The 14,262-nt window shown below is 39.9% G+C and overlaps 1 protein-coding gene across 1 annotated transcript in view; it reads right to left on the bottom strand.

Annotated features, from left to right (window-relative positions):
• The window catches only part of LOC150091837 (bcl-2-related ovarian killer protein homolog B-like), a 55,250-nt gene extending 42,316 nt beyond the window's left edge, over positions 1-12,934 (bottom strand). The window contains exon 1 of the mRNA XM_090385895.1: positions 12,161-12,934. Within this exon, the coding sequence (XP_090242021.1) occupies positions 12,161-12,862 (702 nt within the window). The 5' untranslated portion in view covers positions 12,863-12,934. The remainder of the gene's footprint in view (positions 1-12,160) is intronic.
• Between the last annotated feature and the right edge of the window lie 1,328 nt (positions 12,935-14,262).

Raw genomic sequence — 14,262 nt, 5'->3', positions numbered from 1 at the left:
ATAGTGAGAGAGTGCGTTTGTTGTTGTTGTCGTAGGGTTTTAGGATCATCGACTAAGGCTGTATTGCTCTGTGTATATTGTCTATAAACTGCGTGTGTTCTGAGGTCGATTTTCTGTTTGCTGAACGAAAAACCCGATTTTCCGGGAGAAAAAACCATGCCGCCTGAGACCAACTAACTCAGCCACGTTGTGAAAGAGGCCCATAAATGAAAAATCATCGTATTTTTTATATTAAAATATTGTATTATATTCGAATGAATGTTGTTATGAAGTCTTTAAATATATATTTGAACATTTTCCCCTCTGCTGTATATCTCTAGCAGTAAAAGTTCTTCAATATATTTAAGTTATACAATATTTAATTACATTTTAATTATTTAAATTTTAATTACAGTGCCACCTTGCGATTCAGTGTTCCCCAGTAGTCTGTTGACACATGCGCGTTACCGATATGAAATTGTACATTATCAGATAGCGATTAAGGCTGATTTTTTTTTACACTACAGTACATTCTGTTTTCGTATTGTCTGCAAACGTTTCGCTTGTCAAGTTCCTTCAAGTGTAGCAAAGTCAATAAAAGAGACTTCAAGTGTTTGTGCTATCTATAATGAATTTTGTGGAGAATGACGTTCTGTAAACGAACAAATGTTAACATCAAAATACGGAACAGAGATGGTCAAATACTTCAACTCTGTTTACAATTCTCGCCCTGTTGTTAAAAGCAAACATAACACTGCTAAGTTGGCATTTACTTCAGCTGATGACAGGTTGGTAATTTCGATATGTGAGATGGAAGTCGTTCCTGTGTAGTCTTACAGCAAAGGAAGAAAAAAGATTATTTTCCACCTGAAAGGATTGACTTTATCACACTCGACCACTAGCAATCTTCTCGCATTAGAGGAGGGTACACCTCGCTATTCATGGTGTACCATAAATATTCAGTCCCCGTGCACATTTAGCCCTGAGGAAAACCAACGGAATTTGTTTGTAGGGAATGAATAAGACTTAACAGCAAGTCACGTTCTAGTGTGATGGTCCGTCGAAAGTTGCCTAACAACTAATGGAATTTTTGCAGATATACAGGCAGACCAAATAAACCACGGCTAGCCTTGCAGTAAAATGGAACATGAATTCTTCAGTATCCTGTTATGAGCCAAACAAAAGTAACAAAGATATTTGAATGGAAATATACAACGCTGAGAAATCCAATCCGTCTGTTTGTATCGATTGCTGTTTTAAATCGGTTTTGTGTGGTCAAAAAATAAACCAATTTCTCTAAAAGGAATTCAGTTTTGTATAATATCTATACAAGGAAAAGAATGACATTGTCATGGCAACCAAGATCCAGTTATGGACAGTAGAGTGTAGAGTGTGTTTAGTGTCAAACGGCACCAGGGGTTTCCCCCATCTCCGCGTGCTATACATTGTGGGTGTGAAACAGAACACTGTCAATGCCAGAGGTTTAAAAGTGTATGGATTTTGTACATGTGTAGTGTCGTGTACCGTTGTTCCTCTGGTCATTTAGCCGCTGGGCCCCTAATGGGACCCAACGTTGCCCCACTCCGCCCCGTGGAGGCAGACCAGGTACACTACTTAGTTATTTACTCTGGCAGGTCCTGCCACCTAATTTCCTGAGATTTCAGTGGCAAGGACCTAAAAAAAAAAAAAAAAAAAAAACACGCTATAGATAGGGGTCAGCCAAAAAACAAAGGGAGTACTAGTCGGGCGATTTGATGTTGTTAAGTTTTTGGATGTAGGGCTCAAACAATTTGGAGTTGATTCAAACACTAGTTGAAAGTTAGAGAAGGGGAGGGAGACTGAAGACTGGGGGGAAAAGACAGAGTTACGGGGTCCATAGGGAAGATGACCCCAAGTCAGTGGAGCAGGCCCATGCCCCACCAGAGTGAAAAAGAGGGGTGGCGAGGGGGAAGGACACCAGGGATGAACTCCCCCTCCCGCCAGGGAGTGGAAGCAAAGGACCACGCAAGGGAGCGTGGCTAGGGAGGCCTAAAGGCAGCAGCTGAGCTGTGCTGGTGTAGGTTCTGTCACTCCTGGGACGAAGGAAGGAAGGAGTTTTTTTTTTTTTTTTTTTTTTTTCCCTTCTCCTGAGAGGACTGTCATATCCAGGAAGTTTCTTACTTTGATCTTCAATGGGTGCTGTTTGGGTGCCTAACCCGTCTAGCAGTGAAGACAGACTGCGCAAACTCTGTAAAGGCGGCGTAGCGCTGCTCGTCCATCATAATCAGGTGTTCACAATTCCGGGGATTTTCTTGCATTTTAGTGGCAAACCTTAGCCGGAACTCGTCATATACATGGCAATCATACATCACGTGATCCCACGTTTCTTCAGCCCCGCAGTGACACAGTGGATCTTCTATGCCTAGGGATGTTAGCTTCGCTTTAAAGGGTCCGTGGCCTGTAAATAGAAATGTAGTATGGAGGCCTGGTGAGTACCAGGGAGGAGGCTTTGGACTGATGAGGTTCACAGAGGGGATGAACTTTTTGGTTATCAATCCTTTGTTGGTGGTGTCCCATGTCTCTTGCCAGGTCCTGTACATAATTTCAGAGATTCTCTTCCTTTCCTGTTTGGGGTTGTTATCAAGGTTAAGAGTGATGCCTGCTGTTTCGGTGGGAATACTCTTCTTCAATCGTTGATATAATCCTCTTCTTATTACCTCTAGGTGTAGGGGTATACATCCAGCTAGCACCTGCAGAGCTGGGGTGCTTACTGTACGGCACGCCCTTGTTACGGCAAGGAGCATAGAACGCTGTATGGAGTCTAGTTTACGGCGATTTCGGTCGAGGGAGGCCCTAGTACACCATACTGAGGCTCCATAGCAAGCTATTGGCACAAATATGGCATTATAGATGAGGGCCAGAGCCCGGCGCTTTAGGCCCCAGTCTGCACGGCTTATACGGATGATCATGGCCGAGTATTTTTTTATTTTCTGTGACATATATTTCAAATGAGGATGGAAATTTAGCTTCATATCTAAGACGATTCCTAAATACTTGATTTCAGGGTATAATTTTATGGAGGTGTTGTCAATTTTGATAACCGGTGGTCTTCGTAGTTGGAGCGTTCCCTTGAGCAATATAGATTTGGTTTTCTCTCCCGAGATCTTTAGTCGGTGAATGGCTGTCCAATCCTGGAGCTTAGTTAGTGCACAATTTGCTCTCTCCTCTAAATCAGCTCTTGTGTCACCATGCACCACCAAAACCAAATCGTCAGCAAACGCAAGGGGTTGAGTCATCCCCAAGTCCATCCCAAGGAACTCGTCCAGGACGATGGACCAAAAGAAAGGCCCCAGGACCGAGCCCTGGGGACAGCCTCGGGAGACCTGGCTAGTGACAGACTTGTACCTGGTACTAACATGGACAGTGCGGTGTCTCAGGTACTCCTTGACACAGCTATAAAGGTTGAGCGGTGCTTTGGCTTGTCGGAGTCTTCTGAGAATACTTGGCCACCACAGCCGATCAAACGCTCCAGCAAAGTCAACTGTGATGGCTAGCACATACTTGCCTTGAGTGCTTGAAACCGTAGATATTAATTTCAGAAGAGCATCTTCAGTGCTGCAACCAGCTTTGAAACCGTACTGAAGTGGTGAAATGAGGTTTTCTTTAGAGTAGCATTTTGACAACCTGCTGAGGAGAAGCCTTTCTAGAAGTTTGCCTAGGACTGGCAAGAGAGCAATTGGCCTGTAAGATTTTGGCTCTTCAGGTGGTTTGTCTGGGTTCTTCAAGATGAGTTTAAGGCATGCCTCCTTCCAGATAGCAGGAAAGTGGCCTTCCATTAGGCATCTGTTGAAAGTGGCGAGCATGGTGTTTGGGAAGTAGGTTGCAAATTTCTTGATAACATCCACCTCGAGGAGGTCATTGCCAGGAGTTTTTTTTTCTTTAGTTTTGTCCAGTGCAGCTTTTAGATCATCATTTGTAAATGGTTCTTCTGTATTTTCTGTTGTATAAGAATCGTTAGCAGTAACAATCTGTAGTTGCTCCTCAGTTAGCTGTGCATCATCTGTTGGAAAGAGGGCATTTAGCATGTTATGGACAGAGTCCTCCCACGTGAAGGTGGAAGAACCATCAGGCTTTACAGTTGTACTGAGGACTTCACCTCTAGGGAGTTTGTTCACAACGATACGATAGACAACTCCCCAGGGGTTATCATTTCCAGTGATCGAGACCAAATTCTGCCATGAGGCTTTTTTGCAGCGTCTAATCATGGTAGTGTAACTGTTCCTTAAGAATCGGTAACTGTCTTTTGCGGCTTCGACCTCTAAGGGTGGGAGATGAGCACGGGCTCTCTGAAAAGTTTTACGAGCTTGGTGGACTCTCTTCCTCATATCTTGTAGTTCAGCATTCCACCAAGGGACTGCGTTTTTGAAGGGCCTTCTCTTGGGGATTGCCATAGCACAGGCCTCTTTAATGGTCTTGGAGAGGGATCCAGTTATGGACAGTGGAGTGAGAATAAAATAAATTTTTGGGGGGATAGTTGGAGGGCCATGCTTAAAACAAAAAAAAAAAAAAAAATGCGCTTTTGAAAACAAAACTTAGTAAACAGTCTTCGAGGAAAAGCGCCTTCGTGGTAGCACAGTTGGTAGCTTCGCCGTCCTCCCCACACTGGGTGGAAAAGACCTGAGTTCGAATCCCATCGATGAGGGGTGGAATTTTTATGGGTCTTTTTCACACCGTGGCTGGGTTAGCGGGGCGAGGGTGGCATGGTTTATTCTTCCGGAAACTCCGGTTTTTCGTCCAGCAAACAGAAAATATACCTCAGAACAGACAATATACATCTAAAACCCAACAACAATATCGAGGGAAAGCTTTCTTAATATCGATGTGGGTTTTGAGTATTACATTTCGTTGTTAGCAACGGTTCACGTGTTATGAGATCTTAGTTCATAACACGTAGCAGTGCGATTTGTTGCAACGTTGTAAGAATAATGGAAGCATTATAGGACTTCATTAAACATCATAGATGGGAATTCAACTATTTTAGCTAATAGGTGTTGAAAATGAGAAACTCCTTGTCCAGCATTTCCTTTGGGCATATGCACCTGCTGCATACCAACAGCGTGTGTCTGCATTGTAATACTAGATGATGAGAGGTATAAATCGGCGTTTGAATAACCCTTCAACAGGTAGATTAATTGTTTGCCACAGTTGGCATTACACCATGGAAATATATTATTGTCCGTCGAAATGCAAAACAAACATTGCAACAACTAATTACCCAAAAGAGGTATACACCTGTAGTTAAAAATAGTTTCTTATAACCTAATCAAGAAGAGATAAGAATTATTTCTTATCTCTTCTTGATTAAGAAAAAACAAACTCAAACTTTTAGAGATATGGATTTGTTATTCCTGAATAACGTATTTCAGTTCTGTAACTTCCAAATTTATACGGAAAGTTTTTGTTCAATAAACATAAAACATATCTCCAATATAGCTAAAGTCATGTTGCAATTTTAGATTATGATAATCCGTTGGATCTACCTATTCCAAGAGTCACCCAATATGGCAATGAACTTTTCTACCACCCCGGATATACTGTAAAAGGACATTCATAACAATTAATTATTCTTGAAATATATTGTAAAAAAAAAAAAAAAAAAAAAGATGTGAGGTGAGGAACGTCTTGCTAATCGAATTTTTTGCGCCAATAAACCCAAAATCAATCAATCAATCAAGCTAATTGAATTACTGGACTACTTCTATCAGTCCATCGGTTTGGATATAACATTTAAAACACGAAGAACGTGCCTTAATCTGAAATGAGATTTCATTTCTTCTTTCAGTGTCATTAGTTATGGGAATATCAGAATTGTCCGAAGTATTTGGACTAGCAGTTCCTAAAGTGTTGGACGCCCTTGGTTTTTTTTGGGGACTCTTGTTTTTATGAAGCACGTTTTCACGAAATATGGACAAACCATTCCATTAATCCCAGGTAGAAGTTTATTTTATTTCAATCTTTGATATTAAATGTATTGAAGCATATATAAATTGATAAAAATATGTTGTTGTAGATGGGTTTTGGAAGAAACGAATTAAGGTCATATTGCTCCGTATATATGCTCTGTAAATTTCGTGTGTTCTGAGGTCGATTTTCTATTTGCCGGACGAAAAACCCGAGTTTCTGGGAGAAAATACCATGCTACCCTCGCCTAAGACCGACTAATTCGGCCACGTTGCGAAAAAGGCCCATAAAATCAACCCAGGTGCTCACATCTGGTGAGTATGGGCTTGGCAAACCCAGGGTCCTGAGCTGGATATCATCATTCTTCTCTTTCTTGGTGATTCCTTTCTACTTCTCTCTCTCTCTCACATGGTAACTCGGGAATTATTTTTTTTCGGCTGGTGTAGCATAAGCTTCAGGCTTCCTTGTACCATATGGCTGTTGATAATAAAAATATTCCTCCCGTCATGGACAGGATTCGAACGCAGGTCTTTTCCGCGCGCTCTGGGAAGGATCGCGATTCTACCAACTGTGCTACCGACGAGGGCACAAAAATATGTATACTTATAGCTAAATTACGCTAAATGTGTTTATTTGCACTGGTTGTGACAAATGAGGGGGGTGGACGCTTGAAATTTTGGAAATATTTATTGAAGTGCTTAAAATATGGATGTAGAAAAAGGAAAGTTTAAAAACTTAGTACGTTTTCTAACATTTTATAATCGAGGATGTCAATTGTTTGTAGAAATTAAAATTTTAAACTTCTGGACGGTTTCTTTTTTCATTTCGATAACCCCGTTTTAATTTAATGTCTTGGAACTTTTACTATTAGAAATATGAATCATTTCAGAAGTAAGAGCCATCATACACGTTCCTAATCAGTTCAAAAGGGACAGACAAGAGGCTAGATAAGAAGAGGGTACTCACTTAAACAAGCATTGCTAAAATTATTTTCAGATGAACTAGTTTTGAATGGCATTGGAAAGTACATTGCACTTCACGTATCACACCAGTGTAAAGGTCTCTTTGAACTTAAGAATCTACTTGAAATTTATGATTCCATTAAAAGAAAAAACGTGAAAACTTGTTCGCCAGCCGAATTCAAACTCTGCTGTTCTTGAAGTGAACTTCCAAGGAAATTCGTTTTTTTCCCCTTTTGCTTCATTTCTTGAGCAACACATACATAAAGAATCACTAACGTTAAAAACTTAAATAGCAAGCCTGTTTTTTGTTTTTTTTTTAATTTTTTAAATATAATTGTGTAAATTTTATATGAAATCTATGAAGTCCTCGTGCCAATTAACATGACAAACTGATTACTCTCCCGCTTAAAATTACATTTCATTTTTCTTAATTTCCAAATATTTTATTAAAATGGGACGAAATTTTAACGGTTTTTATTAAAATATTTCTATTATGTATAAATATCAGAAAATTTAATATTTAAGAACTTTCTTGTTTTTTGTTGACAGTTGTGCTTTCTGCAATACTTCGTTGATTACCACTTTGTATTGGTTGCTATTCAACTGACTGCAGCCGTTCTGATACCCTACATAGTAGTGTCAAACTCTGTTGGCCTCTCGCATCACTGAGCTGTTTGAGACCACAGGATCGCATTGGCCGGATGTTATTTGGTTTTTTGGATAAATCTGGATGCACCCTAGGCATAATCATACGTGAATCCTCAGCAGGGTTGCAGTTTCCGAGATATCAATACCTCCTCGTCTGGCACAGACTACCATGCCACATTCAAAATCACTTAAATCTCTACTCAATCGTACGTATCTTCCCCACCTTCTTTATGGCTCGTGGTACGAACATTGGATGCTGTTACTGAAGGAGGTTCCATTTCATAAAAAGCGCAGGTCAAAGTGGCCAATGAGTCTATATAGATTAATTGTAAATCAGAATGAAAACAATGCTAATATGATGCCAAAATTTGGAAGCACCCTTTGGGACATAATACAACATTTCAAGATATTTCACACCCACTTTGGATAGCTGTTTGTTATTTTGGTTTTTAGGAGCATTGGCAACTAAGGTCATATTGCTCCGGGAATATGCGGTGGTCATTCCCTTGACCTTTCCGCATCCTCCGTATTTGGTGGTGACGGGCTCGAACCTCTGTCTAATCAAGAAGCGTGTGCTACCACTGCTCCTCCTTCCCACCTGGCTACGGAGGCGCCTCACTTTGGACAGCCCTGCCATATGTGTTTAGCTTCATTTCTGATTTTTCAAATGGGTTGTTTAATTTTTTTACGCTACTTTTTCCCACTACGAGGCTTGCCACGGATTGGCTACTTCTGTTTCAAAACTATTGATCTTGCATTTGAGCCTTCGTGGGTTATACAGTTGGTAGAATCACTGTCTTCCATACACCGGGTGGAAAAGCCTGAGTTCGAGTCCCGTCGATGACGTAATTTTATGGGCCTTTTTTCATGACTTAGCCGGTCTCAGGCGAGGGTAGCATGGTATTTCCCCTTCTGGAAACTCGGGTTTTTCGTCCAGCAAAAAGAAAATCGACTACTCGCAATTTATAGACATATATACGGATAGACTGTCTATAAAGTGAATTATTTCTGGTTGTTTTTATGCTGCTATAATCAATAGAATTTATATGGGAGGGAAAAAATTGCCCAACTTGTTGGTTGTACTACATGTACAGCAAATAAAAAAAAGAGAGGAAAAAAATTCAAATTAAAGAGAATTAATTATTATTTTTTTTTTTTTTGCAGTACTCCTTCCGCCACTACTGAATTTTATGTACTACGCCACATACGTGGTGTCGTACATTTAATTAACGCCAAAATATTAAGTGGGTTAACAAGCATTAAAATTGACCTTACTGTTTTTTATTAGAATCGATAGCATCTAGCTAAGTTGGGCGTATCCTTGAATGTTCATTGTGTTGTCCTTATCGGCATTGAAGGTCACTGACCGATATGGATATTTTAATGCCGTGGACACGATAATTAGATACCTTGTTTTTAAAATTAATTGCTGCATATCCTTAATAAATAATACGAAATTCCCTTGAACAGAAGTACCGGTAAGTAACAACAAAAAGGGGGGGGGGGCACAAATCTAAACTGAGCCTACTTTAGAAGCAAATCGAAACTCATTAAAAAAAAGAAAAAGCTCTATTTGTCTTGAAATGTCTTACTCTGGGAATTTTATCTCCAAAAAGACTTTGCTGTTTGGAAAGGATAATTAGTTTTATTTACGAAACTACATTCTTTCATGTTTTATAAAAGAAGCTGAGTTTCATCATTTAAAGATTAAAAAGGGGGGGGGGAGGATTTGGTATTTGCATTGGATTGGTGAATTTCTCCATTCATATCGTAAAAAACGTAAAGAAGTAGTTAAAACATTAAGAAAATGTGAAAAAATAAAAATGATAAAAATTTCAAATTATAAAAAAGCGCAACCGATTATTTTTATTTGAAAAATATTTATATCAAAAAATGAGGATTAGAGATCTCCAGATTTATTTTGATCACTTTAAATGACCGACAACTGAAGAATGAATCTGTTTTTCTATAAAAAGTTACCCCCCCTCCCTTAGACTGAAGTACCTGTATGCTGTTTTTTTTACAAACTTGGTACAAATCTAGCAATCTAAGGATGAAAAATGTTCACGATGCTCTTAGGTCCAGAAACGCTTCCTTTCCAAGTTATAGCCTTTTTCTCGTTTTTAGAGTGAAGGTAAATACGCCTGTCAATAAGTAAGTTGATATCTAAATTTGAACAGTTGCATATCTGACTTTACTGTAAATGCATGCAAATTTTGGAACGGATTCATCTAATCTTTCTGGATGGGGACTTTGAAATTCAAGCAGATCTTTGAAATTCTAATCTTTCTGGGTGATAAATTGTTCCTAAAGTGAGCCGTTGGTTTTCCTGAAGTTGCCTATAATGAATAAGTATTCATGTTATTTTTTTACATCGACCACGGATAGTCGTTACTCTGAAAGATAAAATGGCAGACATTTATGGATGATCGAATGGGAACAACAGCGAAGCGCAGTGTTTCAATCGGGAAACTTTTCTGCAATGACGATCTCCGGTCACAGATAATTTTGTTGTAATCAATCACAGTTTACAAGAAATACCATCATGAATTTTCACAACCATTCCTACATGGTACAGGAAAATCCTCATTTGATTACCCAGTCTCGGTAGCAGCAGTTCCATTGGACCATTTAGGGTAATAAGATTGGTGACTATCCAGTTGGTTAATTTTTTCCCGCCACGTACGCTCAATAGTTAAAGGTAGGTCCTCCTCCAAGAAATGCCTGCAAGGAAGACTTCTGGCCTATGCTCCGCTAAAGCACTAATTGCTCTTGAGAAAGAAAATTGTGCCAGATTTTCCCAGAATTGATAGGCTAACGACTCCTGATGCCATGAGAGAAGCCCAAGCTGTTTGAGAAATAGCTTTACTGTAAAGTTTTGACATTTGCAGTGCCAGGGATGTTGTTCAGGTATTCTGTTCCATAGTTTCATAATCATACTGCATTTTGTGAGCCTAAGACTGCGTATTGGCAACTTTGTTTCGACAGAAGACAGACTATTTATTGTTTCTATAAAATTCCAAAAAAGACGGTAAATATATGCAGTACAGTGGATAGTGTTTCTGGTGTGGGTTTTTGAAAAAAAAACCCACAAAAAAACCCAAAACCCAGAAAAAAAAAAAAACACACAAAACCCAGAAAAAAAAAAAGTTTCATGCTGGTAAAGGAATTAAGATTAAACTTTAGAACATGACTCTTAACCATGAATCTTTGCAACAACAAATTATAAGCACATCTAGCTGTGTCCCCTTCTTCACACTGATTGGACGATCTATTCCTTCGAGTAATTTTGTTTTCCGATCTAAAACCAGCAGTAAGGGGGGAAGGAAATCGTTTCCTGATTTTAAACTAGCGCCAAAGGGGAAAAAAACATGTTTTCCAGTAAACGGTTTAAGTGTTCCCCCCCCCCCCCCCCCTGATTTTAAATCAAGAAACAGAATCACGCGAAGGAATATATCGTCCAATCATTGTTCCATCTCGCAAAGATCCATGGGTAAGGATCTTGTTATAAAGTTAACCGGAATTAAAATATAAGCTAAAGGTTCAATTATAAAAAGCTTCTTTCAACCGTACCCTCCTACCCCGAAATTTTCCGATCGACATTAATATAGTTACTATAGTACTTATAATCCTAGTAAACGAATATTAAAGTAAATAAATTATTTTTTTTTTATATTCAGTTCAATTAAAATAAATTGTTTTATTATTAAAATAAAATTAGAATCCAATTTATTAAGGAAACTTAGTAACAGTTTAAACATAAAATTCTAAAGGCTTTTGCTCCAGTTATAATTGTATACAGCCATACGAAAAGAAGCAGTCAGATTGGCGCCTGCTGTTTTCATAGGTACAATTTCGTCTGCCACTGTCTTCTGTTATTATAAATGGATTTCAAACGTAATTATTTCCATTTATCTTAATTCGCGTTAATCATATTTATTTTATATATTTTAATTTTTATTCAAATTAAGAAAATAAGGATTTTTATAGCACTTTTTATTTAGTTTAAATAATGCGATTTTTCCCCCTCTTCGTTTCGTGTAATTCTATACTTTTGGTAGAAATACATTGCTCTTGGAAATAACAGGGAAAAAAAATCGCACAGTCGTAATTTGCATATACAACACCCGGTTGCTCTTGCTAGAAACTTCTCCTTTGACAAACATAATCGCCCAGCATCCATCAGGCACCTGACTACATCACCGCTAATAGACTACGTGCGGTTACGGAGATGTGCACGGCAACCTCATTATGTTTGCATTATTTGATCAGCAGCGCTTCGAAGAATCAGATGTACTGCTGGAGGTGGTGATGATGTTAGGAAAGACAAGTGGGGGAGAGGGAAGTGGAGGAGGGCGAGTTGGAGTGAAGTATGTTAATAAGGTTGAGTCATTTAAAATCGATAAGTTTATGCGTCTGTGATTTCACCTCAGTCAGTTTGTTATCTGGAAATATGCAAAAGAGATCCAGAATTTTTGTCCAAACTTTCTCTCAACACAAAGATGGACAGAAAGCAAAAGGTTAAAGTGCATACGAGTTTCAAACAAATCAGTGAACATTTTTAACTCTCCTCCCCTAACCTCGAAATGTCTCTTCAATAAGTTGACATATGGTTTAAAGAGTTTACTTACCCATCCTCCTTGTTGGACGATCCATCCACACAGTTCTCTCTCCATGAAGGCTCCCATACTTTGTACCAGACCAAGTACGAACTCCGGATGACCTAACTTCACGCAATCCACTGCCAATGCACCCGCAACAGCATACAACGCAACAATCCTCCCCCATGTAATGTCTGTACGAAAGAGTTCATTGGCCAGAGCGTGGAAAAGGTTTTGAACTACGGTTTCCGAAGCCAGGGCATGCAACCCTACGTTCTCTGTGACACTATGAAATAACTGTGGATGCAGCCGTTCAAGTTCCGCCCCCAGCTGTCGGAGTTCGGCTGCCACTTCTACTACAAACGACCCTCTGGCCAAATTGCTGATACTCTTCAGCCTCTGAAAACCCAATTTCTTATGAACTGCCGCACAAGACCGGAGTTTGGAGCGCAGATATCTACCACACAGACTCTTCGCTTGGTCCACGATCATCTGGTGAGAGTAAGCTGTGCGCCAGCCGATCGTCGACGACAGCCTGTGGGTCATAACGTGACCTACCTGGCCGAACTTCCGGCGGCGCAGGTTTGTTTGCGTGTCTCTGGCACTCTCCGCTGCCGCTGCATAGCCAGACAGCGAGGGTTTTTGACAGATCAGAGGCTGGCCGCACTTCTTTGGTCGGCATGGTGACTGGGTGCTGTTGGTGGAGCGAGCGAGCGGCCCGTTAGTAGGCATCGGGGTCGGCTACGACCGTTAATCCCATATGATCAACAGGAAAGGTCGACGACGTTTAGGTAGAATGCAACCAGGTGAGATGGCATGTGGCAGAACACATACCGCGCACAATCTTATCACCAACAGGTGGCTGTGTATCTGAGGTAGTCTTGGAAGAGTCCACGTCTTTGCGAGGGATGGAAGGAGACTATCACTATGTGCCAATATGAATTAAGAATGCAGACGCCGAATGTTTTAGGGAGGAAAGATTAAAGATAGCAAAGAACGGCGGAAAGGTCAGTGCTGGTTTGGAAGAGTACGGAGGTTAAAAACATTGTTAGGCGGGATCGCGAGTGATTGATATTCGTCTGCCCGCTAGTTATGCCGTTAGTGTGTTGAGGAGGTTCGCGATCGTGCTCACTATTACCGGGAGAATGTGCGTGTTGTGTTGCGCGCGACATGAAATCTACAGAAGTGTTAAGTTGCGTTCCTGTGGAATCTAGATAATTATCGTATTGGTGGCAGACGAGTTTTGGGTGCTGTTTGATCGTATGCTTGTTTTTCTGATTATTATTTTGGTATTCACGTACTGTACATAAGAACACTGATCGCTTAAGTGCACTTCCTTGATAATAATCAGTTGTCCCGGTATTGCACTACTGTACTTCAAATAAAATATTTCCCTACTGAGCATTATTGCCTTTAGAAAGACGATGCCACGGTATTGAGAAAGAGAGAAAAAAAAAATCTTTATTGCAGCATGAAACGGCGCGGCACGCAAGCTTGAGGTTTACATACTTATGAAAGTAAATTACATACAAAAGGGTAAAGGGTATTTTCAAATTAAAATTTAAAGTAGCTTATATTAAAATAGACTAAAAGGGTTAATAACAAACACCGAGATAGAGAGAGAGAGAGAAAAGCTCTCTGCACCTTCAGTTTGTAATTCATTCGACTATTTTTACAAAAAAACAATAAACATGAGAATTCGTTATATCATCACCATCTTACTTCTGTTTGGGAAGCATCATCACATTACAAGCGTCAAACCCAGCGATCTGACCCAGTCTGACAAAAAAAAAAAAAAAAAAAAGGCACGACATGCTTAGTTCGATTGTAGTCGTTGCGTGAATAAAACGTCTTTCTATAGCTTTTGTCATATGCAAAATTCTGAAGGTCAGCATCAAGTTTGTAGAACTGAGACCGCATTTGAAAGGAAGGGAAACGGTCCATCACGAAAAGTCTCGTATTCTGGGAGGTGGGCAGTCTTTAAATAGTCCTCAAAGCTGAGAGAGGCATTCTCCAGCAGCATGAATCCCATATGGATGGTTCAGAAATGAGTCCCGCAACATTTTTTAAATAAAAATATTTTCTGTTTATACTCCGGGACGACCACACGGAGTTCAGAAGGTAGAGAGAAT

The sequence above is a fragment of the Mastigoproctus giganteus genome, chromosome 1, assembly GCF_048544385.1.
Source record: "Mastigoproctus giganteus isolate SK-2022 chromosome 1, ASM4854438v1, whole genome shotgun sequence".
Lineage (NCBI taxonomy): Eukaryota > Metazoa > Arthropoda > Arachnida > Uropygi > Thelyphonidae > Mastigoproctus > Mastigoproctus giganteus.
Note: the sequence above shows the minus strand (reverse complement) of the source record. Positions and strands in the feature narration are given on the sequence as shown.